The sequence below is a fragment of the Triturus cristatus genome, chromosome 1_2 (assembly GCF_964204655.1).
Source record: "Triturus cristatus chromosome 1_2, aTriCri1.1, whole genome shotgun sequence".
Lineage (NCBI taxonomy): Eukaryota > Metazoa > Chordata > Amphibia > Caudata > Salamandridae > Triturus > Triturus cristatus.
Genome location: NC_140580.1, coordinates 848,873,809 through 848,897,646, shown reverse-complemented (window position 1 = coordinate 848,897,646; position 23,838 = coordinate 848,873,809). Strand labels below are relative to the sequence as shown.

The window sequence follows — 23,838 nt, the reverse complement described above, 5'->3', positions numbered from 1 at the left end:
TGGCTGGTTTTCGTTTTCCACGTTTGCAAAACTGCTTGAAAGACAGACGGAGATCGCACCGGCACAGCTCTTCCTTGCCACGAAGGAAAGAAGTCCTCTTGTTTATAGGACTTGTGCCCTGGTAATGCCGCTCATATGTCCAAGGGGATGGTACTTTGGGAAGAACATACAGTAAAGCAGCACTCTTGTCAGCTCAGACTTCTCACATTAAAAGAGACTTTTCACACTACTTAGAACATCCCTTTGCCTGTAGCGTAAGTAACATCCTCGCCTGTGGTCGGGCTTCGGCTGCATACCGCTTGACAGTAATAAACAACGGAGCAGAAGGTAGCTGTTTTCGACACTGCGGCCGAGAGTTCCGACAGCACAACCATCTCGCCCTGACAGGAGACCAAGAACATGTTGCTATTCCCGGCACCGAGACCCCACCAAGTGCGTCACTGGCGACACCCGCTCGTGGTGCTGCCTCAGTGCTTCCACCGGCCGCGTGAAGTACTGGGAATTTTAAGCCCAGCGGTGCAGGGGAACACACCCTAAGACTTCGGGTTCTTTCCTGTTTCAGACCTACAGAAACACAGAGTCTTCTAGGTGAAGTCAAAGATCAGTTTATTGGCTGCAGACCAATTACAGGTATCCGAGAAGTACAACAGCATGTATGTTCTCAGGAGACTGCTTAAAATTACAGAAACGGGCTTCTCCTTAAATACAAAATATCATGCTTCAGGCACACATTCCTTGTTTTACGATATGGCCATATACCTGTATCCATTACAAACGAAAAGGCAGAGTCATGATGACCATCCCACATTCCAGTTAAGCCAGCCCACAATTATTTACCCAGCAAGGCTCAGATCCCACATCAGATATCAATAGGCCCCAATAAACACGAACATCTCCTGTTTGGAAAACAAGCCATAAAGCAGGAAGGGTCAGGTGTGAAAGAGATTAGCCGGAGGCTCGTGTGGGATGAAAAGGCTTTATGGTGTATCAAACCCTGATGCTAATCACAGGTGGCCGTAGGACGGGGAGCTCGTGAGACCGGACTGACCTGGGGCAGCGGAGCCAAGCTGCCCAGGTCACAGAGAAGTCAAAGGAAGGCACATGTGTTCTAAAGGCCCGTATTTGCTCGTAATAGGTAGCCTATGTGAGGGCAACCATAAGATGGCCACCGCTCCAAGATGGAACCCACGAAGTCAATGCATAATAACGTATACATAGTGCATTTATCAATGAAACGTTATATAAAGCACTTGTACATACCGCATTGACCATTCGCGGTTCGCTAATACCGGGATAGACAGGGGTAGGGCCCTGTCTCCCACGCGGTCCCAAATTTCAAAGTACCACAGACCCTCCTTTTGCCCATACATAGGCAATAACTATACTCACATCAATCCGAGTCTAAGTCAATATTCACGAAGTCATGGAGATGTTGCTGTAGCATCATCCTATTACTTAGCTCGTCCCTCGATACAGGTTTCCTTACACATAATGTAGCACAGAGGCCACATATCGCAGGAGCACACTGTATGCACAGACAGAACAGGAAAAGGATGGCTAAGATCATTCCAATGACCATCAGAATCTTCCAACCCCAGGCAGATATCAGTTCCCAGAACCACCCCACCAGTGACCAATCTCCTTTTTCCACGTGTATAGATTCAGATATTTTATGTAGTTTGGAGATGGCTTGATAAACTGTTGGAGCGTTATCTGGTATGAAAATGCAACAACTAGATTGGATAACCTTACATACCCCACCGCGGTCTGCAAGTATGACGTCTAGAACCATGCGGTTCTGCAAAGTCATGAGGCGATCCGCTTGGAGCTCAGCTGTCAAATTACCAAGGGCACCAGCCGTAACATTGACAGTGGATTCAACCACACGAGTCAGTTGTCTCAGGTTCCTACTATTGACCATCTGTACCCAAAACGGCAGGAAACCCAAAAAGAAGTCTCCCGCTTCCTGACCGGCAGTATCCTCCTTACTAATCACGCCTCTCACAACTCTGGTCTTGTGATAGTCAGAGGCAGCAGTAAATGTTGGCGGTAGCAAGTTTGCAATATAACGTGCCCGAGAAGTCAGGGGGCAACCATGTATATGCTCGGTCATTGCAGACAAAATATGTACCCTTGGCAGCCAAAAACGCAGGGGAAAACTGTGATGGAAAAGTGTACGTTTCAGTACAGTCACTTCTCCCCAGTTGAGCTCTTGGATTCTGACCATTACCTTGTAAACAGAACCGACCTATGTGGGGTACGACCCAAATTGGGGATGAAATTTTCCGCTGCCTTTCACCTAGACTAATACTATACCCCGTCGCGTTCCACCCTACATAAGCTCTTAATTCATCTTTGGGAATAGATGAGTATGCGTCGATATCTCTGCTCATATCGGCAACTCCTTTCATTAAAGCTTTATTATTTGTGCTAGGTCTGATGGAACGCGGTTGTTGCGGGGAGTAGGTGTCTAGTGCAAAGAGAAACATGGTCTGGAATGCACATGACGATCCATTGTAACTAAACGGCAGCACTAGATAAGGAATACCCTTGTTAATGGTATGTGGCATTAACCCACACACCCAGCAATTGGTTGTATTCATGACTAGTTGGTGCTGGTGCAGGAGCTGAATAAACGAGTTGTTTACAAACTCTGATCGTCTAGCTTGTTCATGTTCAGGCAGAGGGTGAAAAGAGTGTGAGGAGACAGTAGGAGGAGGTATAGGCTGTACAGTGGGTGCAATGGGCTCTTGAGAGGAGAAGAATACAAATCCTACGGTAAACACTATCATGCTACATAGTATAAACAGACATAATAATACAAAACGTTTGCTCTTCATTATTTTACATATTTTTGCTCTAAAGTTCATTTCCTCAGCGAGTCTCTCCATCTTGAAAAACTCCATCCTCTAATCGTGCCGCTCGCGGCCGGTGAGTATCTTCTGCTAAGGAGTACGCCTGTCGGTCCAGGGAACGCCCTAGACCAACCAGAACCGTTGACCTAACGTCTTCGGCCTGTACCCCAAAGTCTTGGCACCGCGACCCTGCGGCTGAACCCGGATGGTGGTTCGAAAAACAAAAATCAAGAAAGTCCTTCAGATGGGAGAGCTATGATATCAAAAACAAAAAGGTAAGAGAAAAGAATATTTATTTGTCCATAGGCCTTGGTCTCAAGTTATAGTGGAAACGGCCAGGTACTGTCTGATCTTGAAACAAGAGTTCAGGCTCTGTGGTGTCCAATCGAATTGACGGTGGCACAGCTTCTTGCAAAATATCGTCACTCTGTTGTGCTGAAGTTGTGCCTCTTACGCGTGCATCACTGAATGGCACAAAACGAGGTACAGTGTCTGTTTCAGAATCGGCGATACCCTCCTGGACCCACTGGTCATATGATAGAGGCAAAGGTATCCTCTTGATGTGGGCGCCGTGGATCCAATTCTTTTTCCCCTTTACTCGAACAGCTGATCTTGTAGACAGAAGTACGAGGTGAGGGCCAATCCAACGGGGCTCATCGTTGCTCTTTCGCTGGAAGTTCTTGATGAGCACCCACGTGCCAGGGTCAATAGGGTGTCCTGGAGCTTCAGAGGCCTGAGGGAGAGTATCCTGCACCTGTTGGTGTAAAACACGCAATTTAGCCGTCAATTCGTACAAGTAATCAAGCAGTACTGGATGTTCGATTTTGCTGAATTTCGTCGGTCTTGGTACACCCCATACATTGGCCAAAATTTATTTCATATGGGCTAAGTCCCACTCGTGAATGCACGGTCATTCTGGTGGACAGGAGTGCTAAAGGCAGAGCGTCAGGCCATTTAAGACCGGAGCTCGCCTGGATTTTGGCCAGCTTGAGTTTTAGAGCGCCATTGTAGCGCTCTACTAATCCAGCTGATTGGGGGTGATTTGCAGCGTGGAACTTTTGCTTTATCCCCAACCCCTCACACACATTCTTCATCACTTGACCCACAAACTCACTCCCATTATCACTCCACACCATTCTTGGCATTCCAAACCTAGGGAAAAATTCCTTCACAAGGGCTTTGGCTGTGGATAAAGCAGTGTTGTCTTTTAGGGGATATGCTTCTATCCATTTTGAAAAAGCGCAAACAACAACCAATACATATTTCAGGTTGTTGCACCTTTCCATGTGGATAAAATCTAGCTGCAAAACTTCAAATGGATATGACGGAGGTGGAAAATGACCAGCTGGAGTTGGGGTTCCTCTACCAGGGTTGTATTTCAAACATACCATACAATTCTTGACCACATTCTCTGCACACTTGGGAATTCCAGCATTCTTTCAAAAACAGAGAGAGAGGGACCCCAAACCAAGGGAGAGGGGTGCCAGGCAAGACCGTAGTCAAAAAAGAAAGATCTCCCTTGGATCTATGAATATCACCTGTCATTCAAACATACAGTTATCACATTAAAAGGATGAGATATGGCATCAACGAAGTAAACCAATTACTTGATAGCAAATGTATTTCAAACATGAACAACAACTAATGTACACATACATAAAATGGGTAAGCACTTTACCAAATATTAAAAACAAAAGTAAAAACTTTCTTGAAATTGATACACCAGAAATGAAATGAATCACCATCAATATACATACACAAACATAAAATTGGGAGAAGAAAAAGAACAGGACAAATAATCCTACTCTCACAAAGGAAATCGTTAACTAACAAACAAATCGGTTCTGTCCACAATATAGTTCACAATGTATATGGCACAAAACCATTGTAGTTACAAATTTAAAGCGATTTCCTTATATTAAAGCATCAAATTCCAGCATTCTGCCATACTGGAGCCAACAACTTACAGATTCCTTTCATACTGATATGTGCCATTCCATGTGCCATAGTAACCACTGGAAGCACATATGCATCAGGTAACAACCATCGCCGATGTTCTGACAAATCACCCTAACAACCATTCTCATCCAATTTACCCGTACTTTCTCTCCACTTGCTCAATTCTTTCTCTGTGGCTTCAGCTTGAAGGGACTTCACACTCTCTATCGTGGTTTCACACATTCCAACATCACCAACCCATCTTGCAGGGCCCGCAACATACATTCGAGTCTTCACATCTTTTGCTGTTTCTTTCGCGATTTCATCAGCAAACGCATTACCACGACCAACATCATCAGTGATTTTCTTGTGCGCACTGCATTTCATAATCGCAACTTGTAACGGTAGGGTCGGTGACTCAAGGAGATCATTCACCAACTTGCCATTCTGAATTTTAGCTCCATGCGAAGTCAGGAACCCACGTTCTTTCCACAATCGCCCAAAACTATGAGCCACGCCAAAGGCGTACTGGCTATCCGTATATATGTTCACTTTCATTCCTTCAGACAACACGCATGCTCTTGTAAGGGCAATTAATACTGCTGCTTGGGCCGAATTATGTGGCACACGTGCAGTTTCCACAATCGTGTGCAAAGTCGTGATAGCATATGCAGCAGTCGTATCACCATTTGGAAGCTTGAAACACGAACCATCCACCCATAAAGTACCATCACACTCAGTCAGGGGAGTATCTTTGAGATCCACTCTCCCTTTCGTCTCTTCTTCTGTTCTGAACAGATAATCATGTTGCTCAATCTCATCTAGGTCTGCTGGAATTGGCAATAATGTAGCTGGATTCAACGTGTTGCATCTCTTTATGTGTATATGATTTGCTAACAGTGTTAGTTCATATCCTGACAGTCGCGCACTAGTTAAGTGCTGTGTCTTGGTCCTGTGTAACAATGTGTCCACAGCATGTGGAACCATAACAATCAATGTATTATCCATTACTAGTCCAGCAGACTGCCGAATAGACATAGCTGCGGCGGCTGTGGCTCTCAGACAACTTGGCAATGCCCTCGCTACCGGGTCCAAGGTTGACGAAAAATATGCGCATGGACGCGGTCTGTCGCCAAAAGGCTGTGTCAACACTGATAATGTGCAACCGTTCTTTTCGTGAACATACAATGTAAAAGGCTTGCTGTAGTCGGGGGTACCCAACACAGGAGCTGAACATAATGCATTACGCAATTCCCAAAAACTTTTCTGACACTCCTCAGACCATGGGATAGGATTCAGTGTGTCTTTACATGTTAATGCTAACAAAGGTTTTGCCAGCAAAGAAAAATTTGGTATCCAATGCCTAAAGTATGAAGTAATGCCCAAGAAAGCACGCACTTCTCTCTGTGTTCTAGGCACACTCAACTGTGCAATGGATTGAATTCTTTCTGGGGTCAGTTTCCTTCCCTCCTTCGATAAGAGATGACCTAAGTAGGTCACTTCTTGTCGACAATATTGCATTTTTGAGAGGGACACTTTGTGATGGAAGGCAGACAAATGACGCAACAATGACAATGTAGCTTTTTTGCAAATCTCTTCAGTATCCGCGGCGATTAGCAAATCGTCAACGTACTGAATGAGGGTAGCACCACTAGGTAAAACAAGTGCATCAAGCTGCGCTTTCAAAGCCTGACTGTATATTGATGGACTCTCACAGTAGCCCTGGGGAGCGCGTTTAAAGCGGAAGCTGCGACCTCCTAAACTGAAGCCAAAAATGTCTCTGCTCTCCTCTGCAATTGGGATGCTAAAGAAAGCATTCTTTAGATCGATCACTGAGACCCATGCAGCGGAGGCTGGAATCATAGTTAACAAGGCAGTTATATCAGGGACAACTGGAAACTGTGGCACAACAATCTTATTTACCTCTCTAAGATCAATCACAAATCTGTAAACAGGTGGCTGTGAAGGGTCCGTTCGTTTTAAGACAGGTAAAACAGGACTATTGCAAACGTTGCCTCTTGTCTCTTCAATTACACCCTTTTTAATCAAATCACTGACAATTGCTAACAACGCTTTCTGACCTTCATTGGAGATCTTATACTGGGGAATACGTGGCAATCTAACATTGGCTTTTAAAGTGACCACGTATGGCGGTATTTCCAAAAGACCCACATCGTTGGGACCAGTAGCCCAAAGGACATCCGGAAGGGATGACAATTCAGGTGGCATTGCTTTCTTAGACAAATACATTGGGGAAATCACTTTCTTACCTAATGTAAGTTGTACTCCTGATGGAGAACAATATAGCGTTGCATGCAATCTTTTTAGCAAATCTAATCCTAGCAGATTTTCACCACAACCTGTCGTTAGGATGAGGGGTGCTTTTAACTCGCAAGGTCCAACAGAAAGTGACATAGAACTAGAAATCGGGTTCCTAACTGGGGCGCCAGAAAAACCTACTGAAACATTTATTTCGCCAGACAAAGGCGCGCCAGGGAGTTTTGAATGCATAATTGAACTCTTTGCGGCACCAGTGTCTAGCAGAAAGGGCTCTGTTACACCCGCTGTAGTCACTTTAACATATGGTCCGCTCTGATCCACTGGCACTGAAACAACTCCCTCTCTCGGTCTACGGCTGTCCTAGTAATCCTTACTTTCCACATTGTCGTCTTCTGCATAATAATCATTATTGTAGTACTGAGCTGTATTACCAGTTGCATTGGCTTGCTGATCAAAGCTATTTATCGTATTTTGAGGCGGAAGAGGACGCGCGTTCTGGGGAACATTTCCACGCCCCCTACCTCTAGGAGCTTGCTGACCACCTCTACCTCTTGCGCCATACGCATTACTGTTACGCTGCATTAATTTAGGACAACTATACTTGAAATGACCTTCCTCTCTGCAATATGAACATTGATTGGGACCTACAGGGATACGTGGTTGATAATACCCATTCATTTGCTGATTATTCTGAAATTGTTGGGGTTGCTGATAGATACCTTGTGTTTGCCTATAATTATTCTGTCCTCCACGTGGCGGATAAGCCTGCTGTAAAAGGACCTTTGTTTTCAGTTCTTTCGTTTTCTTATCTGTTCTATCCTTCTCATCTTTATCTCTATTTTCATAATACTGTGCAGTAGCCAGTATTTGCGCTGAAGAGGAAACAGCCCAGGAACTTTCTGAATCTTTTAATTTCTTACACAACTCGGGAAGTAGATTCTGCACAAATTTATCCACAAATAACCGTTGGCCACCTTCAGTACTCATGTCTTGACCACTGTGGTCGATAAACGTTTCTTCAAACCTTGTAAATAAATCGGACACTGTCTCATCTTTCTTCTGCTTACATGCGGATAGTTTATCCCAATTTACGCGCATCGCGGGCATTATAGTCTTCATGTAGGTAATAATTCTACCAGGGAGTTCTGCTACCAAAGGGTCAGGCTTCGCACCACCAACTTGGCCAGCATCTGCAGCAATGATATTAGCCCATGTGTTACCCAATTCTGCAGCGTGATCTACATTACGAATGGATCCCCACAAAGGCTGTGGAACCACATTCCCAAACAACATATCTATGTCAGCCAGATTCATTACACACGATTCTGCAGTTTGTGATAACTCCTTATAATATCCTGTAGGGTTTTTACGGGGGTCAGGCAATGTCTGCTTAAGCGCCAACACCTCAGAACGTTTCCAAGGGACATGCACCCAAACACGCTGAAAATATGGCTGAACAGGTGGGTTAGCAGCCAAATCACCAGGTCTCCAAACTGGAGGAACCTCACGCATTGGATATTGGCGTGCTTTTACCTTCTTCCCCACAGGGAAATCCTGGTCAAACAACGATTGCTGGCAATCATCATTTCAGAAGGACAGTAAAGTCGCAACTGCTTTATCTACATTGGGACCCACAATTGTACCTGTTCCAAAATCCAAGCGCACTCGACACAACTCCTGTGGGTTTGGGTTTGAACCATTATCCTCCAATTCCTCACAGAGGAATTCACACATTTTATCAAAGACATACCTCTGTTTTGGGGCATCCCATTGGTGAAAAACGTTAACAACTGATTCCACATTATAGAGTGAAGGGAAACCAATCCACCTACGCGCCAGATGATCTAACACCTCCTTCTCGTCAGAACCGGGCAGCTGACTACGCAATTGCTTGCGCTGTAAGCCAGGAGTCGCACTAGATGACCCAAAGAGAGGCGACATTAAACTAGTAACTACATTAGCTAGTCGTTGTCGTGCTGAAGGAGAAGTTGAGGCGAAAACGGGGGGATAGACAGAGGGAAGAAAAGCGAATTCAGATACAGGTACCTGGGTAGTGTAAGAAGGAGCGCCAGGGGAGGCAGCTGATGTGCTAGGCAAAGTCGCAGGAAGCGCGGGGGCAACAGGTAACAAAACTGGTGGCCCTTGAGAGGGCTGCACTATAGGGGTAGGAGCCAGCTGAGGAGGAGCTGGCGGTTGTGGGAAGGCTTGCGGCATATTTACTGGAGGCTGCACATTTACAAGCTGTGGAGGCGCTGTGGCATTCTGCGCATACGGGGTGGCGAACTTAGCAAATGGGACATTAGGGAATCTTTCTCTTTCTCTTTTGTCTCATCTTGCACAAGGGGTGACAAAACAGGGTAACATTTATCAATCCCTATTTTGCGCTGTCTATGCAACTGCTCATTCATTTGTTCCTGCTCATTATCTCTAAATTGCACAGCTGCTTGCATCATTGACATACCTCTTTCTCTCTTATTCCTTTTTGCTAGCTTAATTTCCTTCTGTTTGGCTTCCTTTCGCCATAGGCGGAAAGAATCAAACATCGCCGGCCGGGCTTTCTTTTTAAACAATTTAACTTCCAAATTATCTGATATCTGTATCGAAACTACCATTTTGGGGCCACTTTAAAACACCGTCCTTTCTGGTGTATCGGATCCATACTTCATTATATGCAATGGGGCCCACGCCATGTTTTACATAAAGCTCATAAGTTGGAGTTCCAATTGGAGGAACCGGACATGAATCCTCCAACTGGAAATCCCTTCCACAACCCAAACAAAACAATCTTCCAAATACACTAGAACCAGGCATCTTCGCTCACTAGTCTAGTTTCGAACTTCAAAGGATTATCGATTATGATAGTCTCGTGAATACACGAGTCCTCTGGCTTTGGCATTTGCAAACTCCAAATCAAAATGATCCCGCAGGATACCAAAAATCCCAAAGGATACCAAACAAACTGGGAGACGCTCCACTTATACTTAACTGAATATCGATGATCGATGGCGTCACCAGAAGACTCTCTCGATTGTTTCGCTCTACCAAAATCGTCAAGGGTCCAAAACAGGGCTATTAATCAGGGCAGCAGTACTTCGTAGCCGTCGGGACGTGGAGAACCTCGCAGAAAAGACTTTCGGACCACGTCGACATGCAGGGGTCGATGAAGTGGCGGCCTTCCTCCGGAATTTCCACACGAAGCTCCTCACGAACCTCTGGCTTGGACTGGTACCGCTGAAATCGTCCCGAGTTGGGCGCCAACTGAAGTACTGGGAATTTTAAGCCCAGCGGTGCAGGGGAACACACCCTAAGACTTCGGGTTCTTTCCTGTTTCAGACCTACAGAAACACAGTCTTCTAGGTGAAGTCAAAGATCAGTTTATTGGCTGCAGACCAATTACAGGTATCCGAGAAGTACAACAGCATGTATGTTCTCAGGAGACTGCTTAAAATTACAGAAACTTGCTTCTCCTTAAATACAAAATATCATGCTTCAGGCACACATTCCTTGTTTTACGATATGGCCATATACATGTATCCATTACAAACGAAAAGGCAGAGTCATGATGACCATCCCACATTCCAGTTAAGCCAGCCCACAATTATTTACCCAGCAAGGCTCAGATCCCACATCAGATATCAATAGGCCCCAATAAACACGAACATCTCCTGTTTGGAAAACAAGCCATAAAGCAGGAAGCGTCAGGTGTGAAAGAGATTAGCCGGAGGCTCGTGTGGGATGAAAAGGCTTTATGGTGTGTCAAACCCTGATGCTAATCACAGGTGGCCGTAGGACTGGGAGCTCGTGAGACCGGACTGACCTGGGGCAGCGAAGCCAAGCTGCCCAGGTCACAGAGAAGTCAAAGGAAGGCACATGTGTTCTAAAGGCCCGTATTTGCTCGTAATAGGTAGCCTATGTGAGGGCAACCATAAGATGGCCACCGCTCCAAGATGGAACCCACGAAGTCAATGCATAATAACGTATACATAGTGCATTTATCGATGAAACGTTATATAAAGCACTTGTACATACCGCATTGACCATTCGCGGTTCGCTAATACCGGGATAGACAGGGGTAGGGCCCTGTCTCCCACGCGGTCCCAAATTTCAAAGTACCACACGCGTCGTGGTTCCGCTGTCAGCTGAGATGCAGAATTAAAACTGATGCCAACTCTGTCCCCTCCCCCGCAAAGTCAATTGCCCCTGAGGTGAGGGAGACGGAGTGAGACCCTTGCAGCGGCCTAGAGTCTGGGCTGTGGAGGACTCAGGAGGCGGGCGGCAAAACCTAAATTGGTGCGGTGGTAATTTAAGTTGAAGTAAGTTCAGACTGTAGCACTAGCCATCCGAATCTGTTTTAGTTTATTAACCCCTTCGGTGCTCATGACGGAACGGTTCCGTCATGAGCCACGGTTGAGCTGTGCTCATGACGGAACCGTTCCGTCATGACCACGCCCGCGCAAGATTCCGTCAGCACAGCGGCGGAATTTGCGCAGCATGGAAGGGGTTAATTCCGTGTAGTCAGGCTGCCTGCCTTCCTCGAAGAAAGCACGTACGGTAACTTTGACTTGCTGCCCTCATGAGATGCAGTGACCCTGTAACTTCACTCTCTGCAATTTTTTTTTTAATTGAAATAGAAATATCCGGTTTTCCTTCTTGCTCGGCTTACCTCCAAAACACTTCCCACCGGAAGATATGAATTTTGGAAGTGAGGTGTGCAGGGGGGGGGGAGGGGGGTGGCTTGCTGCATACCTGAGGCAGGGAGACTGCACATGCGACAGCTCTTCAGGAGACTCAGTGAGTGCGGGCAGACGAGTACAGTGCCACAACGAGTGGCCTCTTGGCACATGGCCATGCGCAGACGTCTGCAGTTCCCACAATGTGTAAACTCAAAGGCTGCCTCGAGGCACTCGAGATTAGGTTTGGGTTGAGTTTTCAGCAGGGCTGGCCGTTGCTTTCATCCTTCTGAGGACGGTTTATCTCGGCACCATTATTGAGTTGGATTAGTAAGTGCGCCTGACAGAGCCCGGCGTATAAATCACTTGCTATGTATGGCTGCAAAAAATGTCTTCATTCTGAGCTGCCTGCGGCGCCCTATATGTTTCCCTCGTCTTCATTGCTTGATTTTGCTCGTCACAAAGTGTCACTCGTAGTCGTTAACATTCTCATAATTTCACTGAAATTATGAAAATGTCATACATGTCAATCTGAAACCTTGGTAGCTATGGGTTAGTCCACTCCACTTCCAGTAAAAACAATTGGGCATTTAAAGCCACGTTAGAGCTAACGCTTAGCGTGGGGCTCGCTCTGTCACAACCTGTATTTATGTCCAGCCTCCTTCCTGGGTTGGGGGGCGCGTGCATTATGTTGTTCATTTCACTTGGGCCGGGTTCTGGCACAGGCAAAAGAAGACATAAATCATTATTGGTAGCCGAATCGGCCCGTGTCTTATCGGCGCTCCTGGCTGCTCAATTGGTAATCCAATAATTGCAATCGAATCGCCTGCAGACAGTGCCAGGCGCATGTGGATCCATGAGGCAGCAGCTTGCCTGTCGATATGTTCTGGCAAGGCGTGCCTGTCCTGTGACTACGATGCATGGTTACTTAGAATTGCCATGAGGCAGACATTCCAGCCCCTGACTAAAGGCCCACCTAGCTTTGCAGCAGGCAGCAGCAGTGAATGTATTCTTTCCTGATTTGCTTGAGCCTGCCGTGGTCCGGCCAAGAGAGCAGTTGGTATGCTGCATCCTAGCGCCAGATATCAGTGACAACTCGAACGACTTCATGTCTGCAGCTAGCAGACTCTCATGCAGGTGGACTTACAGCAGCCCTGAGACGGGCGCTCAGCACAAGCCCCACTGTAACGACACAAGTGAAGCGCTCTGTCAGGCAGACCTACTCACCCAGGCGCTTGTGAACTGGCAGCCTGGGGAGTCAGGCACTAAGTCTCTGACTCTGTACTGAAGCTCACTCTGACCGCGGCTGGCATGTGTTTTAATAGTAGTAGGCCGTAATTCCAATTAGTTTATACCAAAATGAGTCAGTGGCATAGTTTTCTTAATTTATATTTCACTCATTTGAAACGCATAAAAAAAAGTAATGCGTGTAGCGGTGTAGGTTAACTTGTTACATCCACAAAGAGTGAATGAATGCATGAAATAATTTGAGATGAATGTTGTGTCTTCAGTGACTTCTTAGAGTTTCTTGATGCTCAAAGGGTGTCATTTCTGATATTTATATGTTTCCCTATGTTTCATTTGCTCGCGAAAAAGTGTCACTCATAGTCATTGATATGTCACTCATAATTACACTGTAATTATGAAAATGTCACACACAGTCATCTGAAACCTTGGCAGCTATGGTGTCTAGGTGTGAGTGTGTATGTATGTGTGTCTGTGTGTGTATAAGTGCGTGTCTGCCTCTCTGCTTGTCTGTAATTCTGTCTGCCCGTGTATCTGCGTGTCTCAGTGAGATTCTGAATGAGAGTGTGTGGTTTGCGAGCGTGTGTGGCTGCCTCTCTGCATGTGTGTCTGCCTGTGTGTGTTTGCGTGTGGAGGAGGCTGTGTAACTGCCAAATGGTCTTTTCAGAGAACAGCCGCGGGACCTTCCTTTGTTGTCCCAAATCTGGAGCACACGGCACCCGGGGCTGCCAACGCCGACCTCCTTTTGCAATAAGTTGTAATAATTTCAGCGAAAAGCCTGGGCAGCTGTTTAATTTACTTTCAGTCCGTGGTGCCTTATTTACCGCAGCAAAAATATTTATCATTTGCATATTACCAAGTAAAGTATTCTGATTTGCTTTCACCCTATAAAAATCTTTTTTTACCACACAAAATTACAAAAATGTGCTTTCATAACTACTGAAATGTATTTTGAAATGTTTGTGCAGTTCACTTATTAGCTTTTTAAATGTGTTAGAAAAATAAGCTTGACATCTTACAGCCTCTCATTTCACAGGCTTAGCACGATTGTCAGACTTCTCACTTTACAAATCCCTCTAGCTCCGCAGTCAGAGTAAGAAAAGTAAATGTAAGAAGATAAACTAACTTTTGAACTCTGTTTCTGAATGCCGAGCAAATATGACCGGCTAAAAACACAATTTAAAGGCATCTTTATTGCTCTTTCACTTTGTGAGTGAACAGAACATCTGTTATTTGTCAGCTCGCTAGAACGTGTTAGTAGGCCCAAAAAATAGCTCACCCTGATGACATCTGACTCACCATAGTGAGTGGGCGAGTAGATTTCTCGAGGCCTGCAATTATGTATCACCAGGAGAGGGGCATTTGGCTCCATCCACATGTTGGGAGGCAGGAGTACATGTTTTGATTGGGCAGAAGTTGCACTTGCACAAAAAAGTGCTTGACCTCCACACAGCTGTGATAATTGTTATTGTATTTATCCAGTTACCTGAGCTTGAACATTTAGAGGCACACATAACATTGTAATGTTATTAAAGTGCCTTACCAGCACAGATAGGAGGATGGCAGTGGTTAACATTCATGGATTTGTAGGTCTGACTTGACAATGCTTCATAAGTCTGACCTTTTTGAATTGCCAGTGCTTGTTATGGTCGACTTAAAAGTGCAGGTGTCACTAGACAATTATGTGAATATCACCTGAGAGGGGAGTTTTCTCCGCCCACATGTTGGGAGCCAGGAGTACATATTTTGATTGGGCAGAAATGTTGTGCTTCCACAAAAAAGTGCTTGCCCTCCATGAAGCAGTAATCAATGTATTTATTCAGCTGGCTGAGGCTAAACTTTCAGGAGCACACATAGGATTGCTGTAAAAGTGTCTTGGATAGCTAATTCATTTATTGTGATTTGTCTTTCCCTGGCAGCAGCACAGATGGTAGAAGAGCAGTTATTAACCTGCATGGATTTTTAGACCTGGCTTGACAGTGCAACTATCACCTGACCTTTTAATCTAAACACAAATTATTCTATAGTTCTTTGTTTCCACACAAATCCATATTAATTACCATTATATTTGATTGTAATGCTTCACATTATCTACCATACAATGTTCCTTTTAAAGCCAGACCTATTGGCATTGCCAATGCTTGGTAATTATTTTCCCTCAAACACCAAATTACACTTTTTTTTCTGTGATGTAGCTACATGTATTGTATTGTAATTGCATTTATATAGCGCTTACTACCCCTGACGAGGCATCAAAGCGCTTTTTCGGCGAGTAGCACGCTACTCCGGAACCCATAAAGGATTATTGGTGAATTATTATAGTGAAATATGAAAGTAATTTGAGTGGTGGATATGTTAGTCAGTTATTTGGATTGAGAAGGATAGTGGAGGGATAGAAGAGGGGAAAAAAGGTTTGCATTTATATAGCGCTTGCTACCCCTGAGGGGTGTTGAAGCACATTTTTGGCGAGTAGTACGCTACTTTGGAACGCATAAAGGATTAGTGGTGAATTAGTACAGGGAACTATGAAAGTAATTTGAGTGGTGGATATGTTAATCAGTTATTTGGATTAAAAAGTATAGTGTGGGGTATAGAAATGGGAAGGATATTGATTTTTTTTTTGTGTGTTGATTTGGAGCTCATAGCAGTAGGAGGAGGCTTGGGATGAGTAAAAGGGAGGGGGAAGGGTTTAGCAAGGCTTGGTTTGTGGATCGGAATAGTAAAAGGGGTATGAGATGATGCAAGGTGGGGAAGAGTATGGAAGGGATTATTTTGGGGATCGTAGTAGTGGTATGGGGTTTGGGAGGAATTATAAAGTGGAGGTAGAGGATCTATTGAGAGAGGTATAGGGTGAGATAGGGTAGTGCTTTGGAAAGAGTAGTAGAAAGAAGTTTGAGATGAGTCGGAGAGTTGAGGTAGAGGATATATTGAGAGCGGTATAGGGTAGAGCATAGAATATGCTGAATTAGAATAAAAGTGATAATTATATAGATCCATAAGTACATGAAAGGTATATAGATACATAAAGGAAGGTAGTATATGTAGATTAAAGATGCATTCAATAAACTCCGTGTTGTTGTATTTAAAATTAATATGTGTGTGTGTGTGTATATATATATATTCACTGAAAAAACCATAGGTTTCACACATGTTATAGTTAGCGGAAATTTTACTGATAAAAAACCAATGAAATTCCCCCGTTATAGTTAGTGCAGGCAACTATAACTCACGCGACCGCAATCCTCTGCTGATGCTAATACTGTATTTAGACACTTATTTACCCATGTCTTCTTCCATACATTTTTAGCTATACATATATTACAAATATTTTCTTTTCATAAAGACACATATGTCATCAGCAGAAGATTGCGGTCGCGTGAGTTATAGTTGCCTGCACTAACTATAACGGGGGAATTTCATTGGTTTTTTTATCAGTAAAATTTCCGCTAACTATAACATGTGTGAAACCTATGGTTTTTTCCGTGAATTTGCAAGGGTTTTTAAATGCTAATTCCTAACTATAACTTGTGTGAAACCTATGGTTTTTTCAGTGAATTTGTACGTTTTTTTAAATGCTAAGTTACTTTACGCCATTCGTGGCGTGCGCGCCCACTTAACGCAGTTTGTTCCGTGCGCGCACAGTGAGCACGCGGTGCGCTTCACGCACCGCGCGCCCACTTTACGCAGTTAGTGGCGTGCACGCACGGTGGGCACGCGGTGCGCGAAGCGTTACGCTAGATGGGCCATGTACGCCCATGTAGATGGGCCATGTACGCACGATGCGCTTCGCGCACCGTGCGCACATGGAGGACATATGATGCACTTCGTTTTTAAAGGTAATATTTTAATTTTTCAAAGTAGTTATAAGCCATGCACAAATGGTGCCCTTCGGGCACCATTTGCACACGGGGTGGAGAGAGTGTGGATAATTTTTTTTTTTAATATTTTTTTTTTTTATCTTTTCGTTTTTTACTTGTGTCATAAGCCATGCACAATTGGTGACCTTCGGTCACCAATTGCACACGGGGTGGGGTTAGTGTGGATATTTTATTTTTTTTTATAGTTTTTTACCGCACGCGTACGGTAAGCGTAATCGGCGAAATTAGCGAAAAAATAAAAATTCCGTTTTTGGCCTTGGGGGATCTTTGGGGACTCCCTGTACATGGCTATGTGTGTGGGAGCTGTCAAAACAGCCCCTTTAAATGTTTTTGTGCTTTGTTTGTTAATCATCTCTCTCAGTGCGAGAGAGAAAATGGCGGCCGCCGCTTCCTGGTTTCGGCCGATTCGAATGTTTACTAAGATCTAAGAGCCAATCATAATCGCGCACGCCACCGTACGCGTACGGTAAGCGTACCGTAAGCGCACCGTAATCTGGCTCAGATATATATATTGATTTAAAGGCTATTTTCTCAGAATCTACTGAACAGATTTACACCAAACCTACAAAAGGCACTTCCTTGACCTGAGGACTACCTCTCTGCCAAATTTCTAGTAATTCTGTTCAGCCGTTCGGGCTGTAGCCCTGTCTAAAGGTCCTATGGAAAAATGCATGGGAAAAACGCGTTTTGGGACCCCCCTTTTATCTCAGCCCCCGCTTGACGAATCCCCCCGAGACTTTCAGGGTAGGAGCGGAGCGGAGCGCCCCACCTATTTTGAAAAATTCGCGAGGATTCGTCGACCGGCGCCAAAGTTATTCAAAATAGAATGTTGCGGATTTCCTATGGAAACGTGGTCCTAACTATAACTACCTACTGGCGACCGCCAGTAGGTAATATATATATATATATATATATATTATATAATATCTATTTTTGTAAATCAAAAGTGAAGCAATTGTAGATAGTTATGATAAAAGATTTACTTATTTACATGTTCAAAACAGAATAATGTAACTATCAGAAATATGTACATTTGTTAAGCAGAACTAATGAATATCTATATATTTTTTAAAACAATTAATCTACATGTGTATTCAAAGCAATACACATATATAGGTATATATCTATAGTACAAATAAATGCTTATATACCGAGAGATATGCTGTATATTTCTGTTTGCGTATGGTGGTTATATGGGGAAGAGCCAATTCTTGAGTAGTTTTCTGAAGTTAAGGTGATTATCCGTGGACCTTATGTTGGGGGTAAAGAGTTCCATACTTTTGGCTGCTTAAACAGAGAATGATGTCACCCATGGTATTTTCTTGTATCTTGGGATTTTGAGGCGAGGTGCCACTCTAGAGCGAAGGTTCCTTTGTTGAATGTGTTTGATGATTTTATTCCTAAAGAGCGGTCACGTTCCATGTATCGCTTTGTGGGTGATACAAAGCAGCTTGAACGTGGATCTTCTGGCAACTGGTAACCAATGCAGGACTTTCAAGGCAGGGGAGATATGGTCTTGCGGTTTTATATGTAAGAGTAGTCTGCAGCCGAGTTCTGAATCCGTTAGTCTTTTCATGGTTGTTAAAGGTGATCCGTGGTAAAGGCCATTGGCGTAGTCCAATTTAGACAGAACAAGGGAGATGGTAGCCTGGACCTAGTGTGGAAACTCAAGATTTGTTGCAGAGTTCTCATAGTAACAAATCTTGATCTTGCTAGTTTGTCCACTTGGGCATATATCGATCGCTTGGAGTCCATGGTCATTCTGAGGTTTCTTACTTCCTTCGATACTTTACGCGGTGTCCCCAGATCATCTGCCCATGCGGCGAGCAGGTCATAATATTTCTAATTGCTACACGTGAGTATTTCCGTTTTAGACGAATTCAATTTGAGATGGCTCCACGTCATCGATTGATCCACGGCTCTGAGACAACTGAAAATCGGCGCATTTCCAGTGTCTTTAGGGCATTAGAGTTGAATGCATATTTGTGTCTCTTCTGCATAGTTATAGCATGTGAGGTGAAATTGATTGATCAGTGCCGGTAATGACTTCATGTAGATGTTGAAAAGCTTTGGCGAGATGAGAGAGCTTTGAGGGACCCCTGCTTTTGTGAAGTACGGTTTGGATGAGAAAGGTGGGGTATGGATGACACTAGTTCTGTTGTGAAGGTAGAATGCTATCCAGTCTAGAGCAGTTCCCTCTGTGCCGGCTTTGTAGAGTCTTTGTATCGGAGTGTCTTGGTCAACCGTGTCAAAGGCAGCCGAGAGGTCCAAGAGAAGTCATGCAGCAACCCCGTTGCGGTCAACTGTGTTCTTCAGGTCATCCCAGATGGTAAGGAGGGCAGATTCTGTACCTCTTCCTGGACGGAATCATGTTTGGAAGTCTGAAAGTATGGCATTCTCTTCAATGAATTGTGACATCTGGGCAAATGCTGCTTTTTCTATCAGTTTGCCCAGGAAAGGTCCATTTGTAGTCTGTCTGTAGTTGTCAGGGTTTAGCAAGTCCAAGCTTGTTTTCTTCAGTAATGGGCGTATGTATGACTTTTTGAGTTCTTCTGGAAATATTCTGGTAGTTAAGGATTTGTTGATGATTCTTCTTACTGGAGTGGCAGCAGAATTTGTTTGAAGAATTGTCTTAAAGGTTTGCGGTGGACACGCGTCAAAAGGGCTTCCGGCAGGCCTCCTTGCTTTGACCAGGCCCATAAATTCATCATGTGAGAAGGAACAGAGAGGCCGGGTTAGAGTATTTTTGGATTGTTGCTTTGTAAAAGGGGTAGCGCTGATGCTTTGTCCTTGTTTTAAGTATGAGTCCAACGTGTCTGCTTTTTCTGTGTAATGATTTGCCAGTTTGTGAAATCTTGAGTTACGGGATGTGCTCCTTCTATGCATTTTGGTTTATGAAATTCATTGAGAATTTTATAGAATTCTTCATTTGCACATTTAGCGTTTTGAATTCTGTCTGAATAGTATCTTTCCTTTTCTTTTTTGACAGCTGACTTGTATAATCTGTTAATTTTCTGTAGGTGAAGTTTGTCTTGATTGGCGTTTGTTTTGAGCCAGGCACGTTGCAGCTTTCTAATTTGTTGTTTTATCTCTGTATTTCTCCAAGGTGCTTGTTTTCTTTTGTTCTGTTGTGTGTTTTTTACTGGTATCAGGATGTTAGTTGTGTTTCTCAGTGTTCCAAATTGAGTTTGTTCCACTGTCGATAGGTGGATGCATGTAAGGTGGTTTTAGGTGCGTCACTTAGTGTTGTTTTATATTGGAAGGCAAGCAAATGGTGGTCTGACCATGTGACTGGAGTCATTGTTTGAAAGTGTGTGGGTTTGTGGACGATCTGATGCAGGTTCAGTGAGTCTAGGCTAGCTGTGATTGTTTTGGATTTGTGTTTACTACTTCTGCATTCCTTTGAGATTAGTTAGAACAACAGCCCTGCTGCGAAAGTATGACAGCTCACTGGGGGTCTTTGTAGAAATTCATGTAATATCTAAACAGAAATAAAAGGCAGGATTTTATGGTGGTGGTTAATAAAGGTCCACCCAGTGAATAAGTGCAGTGGCTGACAATGTGTAGGAGATTGATAGTACCGTTTGGTGTCTGTGCCCCTCTTTATGGTTTTGCTTCACAGGCTAAAAAAAACAAACAAGATTTGCCATTATCAAGATCTTCCCTTCTTTGGATTCATAACTGCAATATGATGTTTATATTTAGTGGCAATTCCCCCTTCTACCATTTGCAAGCGCTTTACATAACAGCTGTAACTAACACTGGGATTAACCCCACTCACATATCTGACTTCAGAAGGATGGATGTTTGAGTCAGTTTTGTTAGAACCTGCAGACCTCCAGGTAGCTCCTTGACAAGCGCTTAATTCATAGAGCCATTCTGTCAGACCAGGAGTTCCAAAATTTGGAGGCCCAGGTGGCACCTTGAAAGGAATGGGTATTGCAGTTTGTCCATCCTGCATTCATGAGAGAGTAAATGAATCAGTATCTTCAAACCCCACATTGGCATAAGCAACAGCAAAGCCAAAGACTAATTGAGAGCTTTTGAGAACGGAATTATCCTACTACAGCAACCATTGAATCTGTGGCAAGTAAAATGTATTGGGTGGGCCCTTATATCTCTCTCATTATTCAAGAAACTGTAGGAGACAACCTGGCAAAATGTAGTAAAGTGCTATTGGGTTCTCAACATTTTTGTGACTTTTCGTTTTTAAATCTACCAACAACAGAAACTGTAAAATAAAAAAAACCTCAAAGGTAACAGATGCACAGTACATCACATTGATCTGACCCTTTATAAGTTCCTGACTGGTGGGGCACACTTAATTTGCACAAGTATTTATGCAAGTAGTTTAACTAAAGCATAGTCCAAACGTGTGTGGGGGGGATCACCATAATCATAAACTAAAGCAAAATTGCTATTACAACAGGACTAGGTTGTGGCGCATAAGCGGACAGTGATATGAACCACCCATTGCACAGCAAGAGTTATCAGAACAGAGCACACATTTAATATGCACTTAGCATATTGTACTTTGGTATCTTTTGTAAAGATGTAGTCCTCAGTTAAAAGTTTTCAGCAGATGAATAAGTTGCTTACCTTCGGTAACACTCTTTGTGGTGGATCCTCTATCTAAACAAATAACTTCACCACCCTATTACCTCCCTGTTTTCTGAAATGGACTCTTTTCCACCTAAAAAGGTCCCAAATTTTAGATCTGCACAGTGGTTTTTCAGCTCCGCGTTTGAGGGCGTGGATGATGTCCAGAAAGAAAATGACGTCTGCGTGCTTTAGTGGAGCTTATACGGCTCCAGCTGTCGCTTCTGGGTAAGAGCAGTGTTGGCTTTCAGCTGCATGGCCTGTCTACAGTATGCAGGAACTATACCACAAAATTCTTCCGGATACAGTCTGACCTGGGGATATTCTAAAGGTAAGAAATCTGCAGTTAGAGTATGTACCAGAAAGAGCATTACCAAAGAAAAATAACTTGTTCCTTTCTGTCTTGATGCTCATTTTCCTGGCATCAGCAATTAACTCAGCATTGATGTTTTTCTGGGTGTGAAGATGTTTGTGATATTTTGCTTAACCAGGAGCATATCTTAAGTGTTAGGTGAGGAAATCTTCAGTGATGTTTATGGATGGAAAAACTACCAGTAAGAGCCAGCAACTGAAAACATAAGTTCCCGAAACAGCTACACTAAAACAGACCTATCCTCTTCTGACACTATTTCTCAAAGCACACATCAGTAAATGTGAAGTTCTGAGTTGGTACGTTTTGAAAGTGTATATGAGTACCTAACATGGGCCTTCAATCCCTACTAGTTCATAATTACACTATTGGCACGTAAATAAAATAAACATTCTGAAATAATTACTCTTCCCTCTTGGCTATATAACACGTACGAATAAATAATGTCTAGCACAACTGAATCCCACAATCTGAATCGTGCAAAGAACGACACGGCTGTCTCTGCTAACATTTATCTCTGTGCGAATGGGCCTCTGGTCTGTATTTTGGGAAAATGAACATCAGCTGTGCGGTGGAAGCTCCTCTTCAGTTTCGTGTGTACTCCTCTGTATTTCCCATTTTTATGCAGAATGATTCCATTTATAAAATTTTAATTTTGTTACTAATATATTTGGATTCTCTGTAGAACTCACATTTTATTTAATGGGATCCATGTCCTGCATGGAGTTACTATCATCTTCATATTCTAGAGACATAATTCTGTTTGACAGTCCACTTATCTACATTTTTCTCTCCGTCATCTCAAGAACTGTCCTTTTCTTAGTTGAATTATTCTTGACTATCTGACTTTCAAATGGTCAGGTGGTCATCTAGTAAAAAGCTTTACTAGTGTTATTTTTTATTAACCGTATCTTTGGATTAGGATGAAGACTCTGATGTGCTTCAATATTCCAGTTTGCTTTCTGACAATGGTGCTATTAGCGTGATGACTTTTAGCGTAATTGTCACTTGTTCTAGAATGAATGACAGAGTTGGGGGTGAGTGGGTGGTGAGGGAGAGATGTGTAAATCAGGCAAGTGTCTCTAATTATATGCTGCTGAGTTGGGATGAGTGGGTTAAAAGTTTGTGGTTACCTTCTAAACTTGGTGTTGTCTTCGTCTGTAGGTTTGTGCAGTCAAGCCAGCTGGCCAATCACATCCGGCATCATGATAACATTCGGCCGCATAAGTGCAGCATTTGCAATAAAGCATTTGTGAATGTGGGTGACCTTTCCAAGCATGTTATCATTCATACTGGTGAGTCACTATTCAGCCTATTCTTCAGTAATGTCACTGATGCTAGACAAATGGGGATGGGATAGGGAAATGGGGTATTCCTAGAGTACTCTGAAGAAACCACAGTGGTCTCTGCCAAACAGTTTGCATCATGCTAAGTGAACAGATGGGGTTGTTAATGAGACTGGAGTGATTTTGTAAAACGAAAATGGTCTGAGACAGCCATTCTATATTTGAGTGGGACAGGTCTGACCATAGTATTGGACCAAGAGACAAGAGACATGGAGGTCTCTTCAGTGGCTGAGAATGCCTTCTATCTCTAGCTGGGGCAGACCTCGCATTATTGTTTGAGCATAGTGCCAGCAATATTGAATATCTTCAGTGATCCCTAAAGAGATCAAGGCGGTCTAAGACAACCATGTGCATATGGTAAATGGGCATGTACTGAAGGGTAGTGGGGCATAGGACAATAGTGAGACCACAGTAGGCTAAGCTGGCATGTTCCTTCATTCCCATAATTTTTTGTGTCTTTAACGGCTTTGCCTTTATTTGTTATCATCAAGGTACTTCTCAGCTTGTGGCCTAAATGGGACCATAGGACCTGATGTAGAGTTTGACAGAGCGGGTACTCCATCGCAACTGCAGTGAAATAGACTCTCTGTCAAACCCCTGCCTGCCAGCCTGGTTCACAGGCAGGTGAACCTGAACTATGTCAGCAATGAAGCCTAC

At 43.7% G+C, this 23,838-nt stretch overlaps 1 protein-coding gene across 4 annotated transcripts in view; it reads left to right on the top strand.

Moving 5' to 3' along the window:
• Positions 1–23,838, top strand: part of ZBTB17 (zinc finger and BTB domain containing 17) — a 405,882-nt gene that overhangs the window by 259,355 nt on the left and 122,689 nt on the right. For all 4 annotated transcript variants that reach the window (XM_085609022.1, XM_085609021.1, XM_085609020.1 and 1 more), the window contains exon 12: positions 23,000–23,130. In XM_085609022.1, the coding sequence (XP_085465148.1) occupies positions 23,000–23,130 (131 nt within the window). The remainder of the gene's footprint in view (positions 1–22,999; positions 23,131–23,838) is intronic.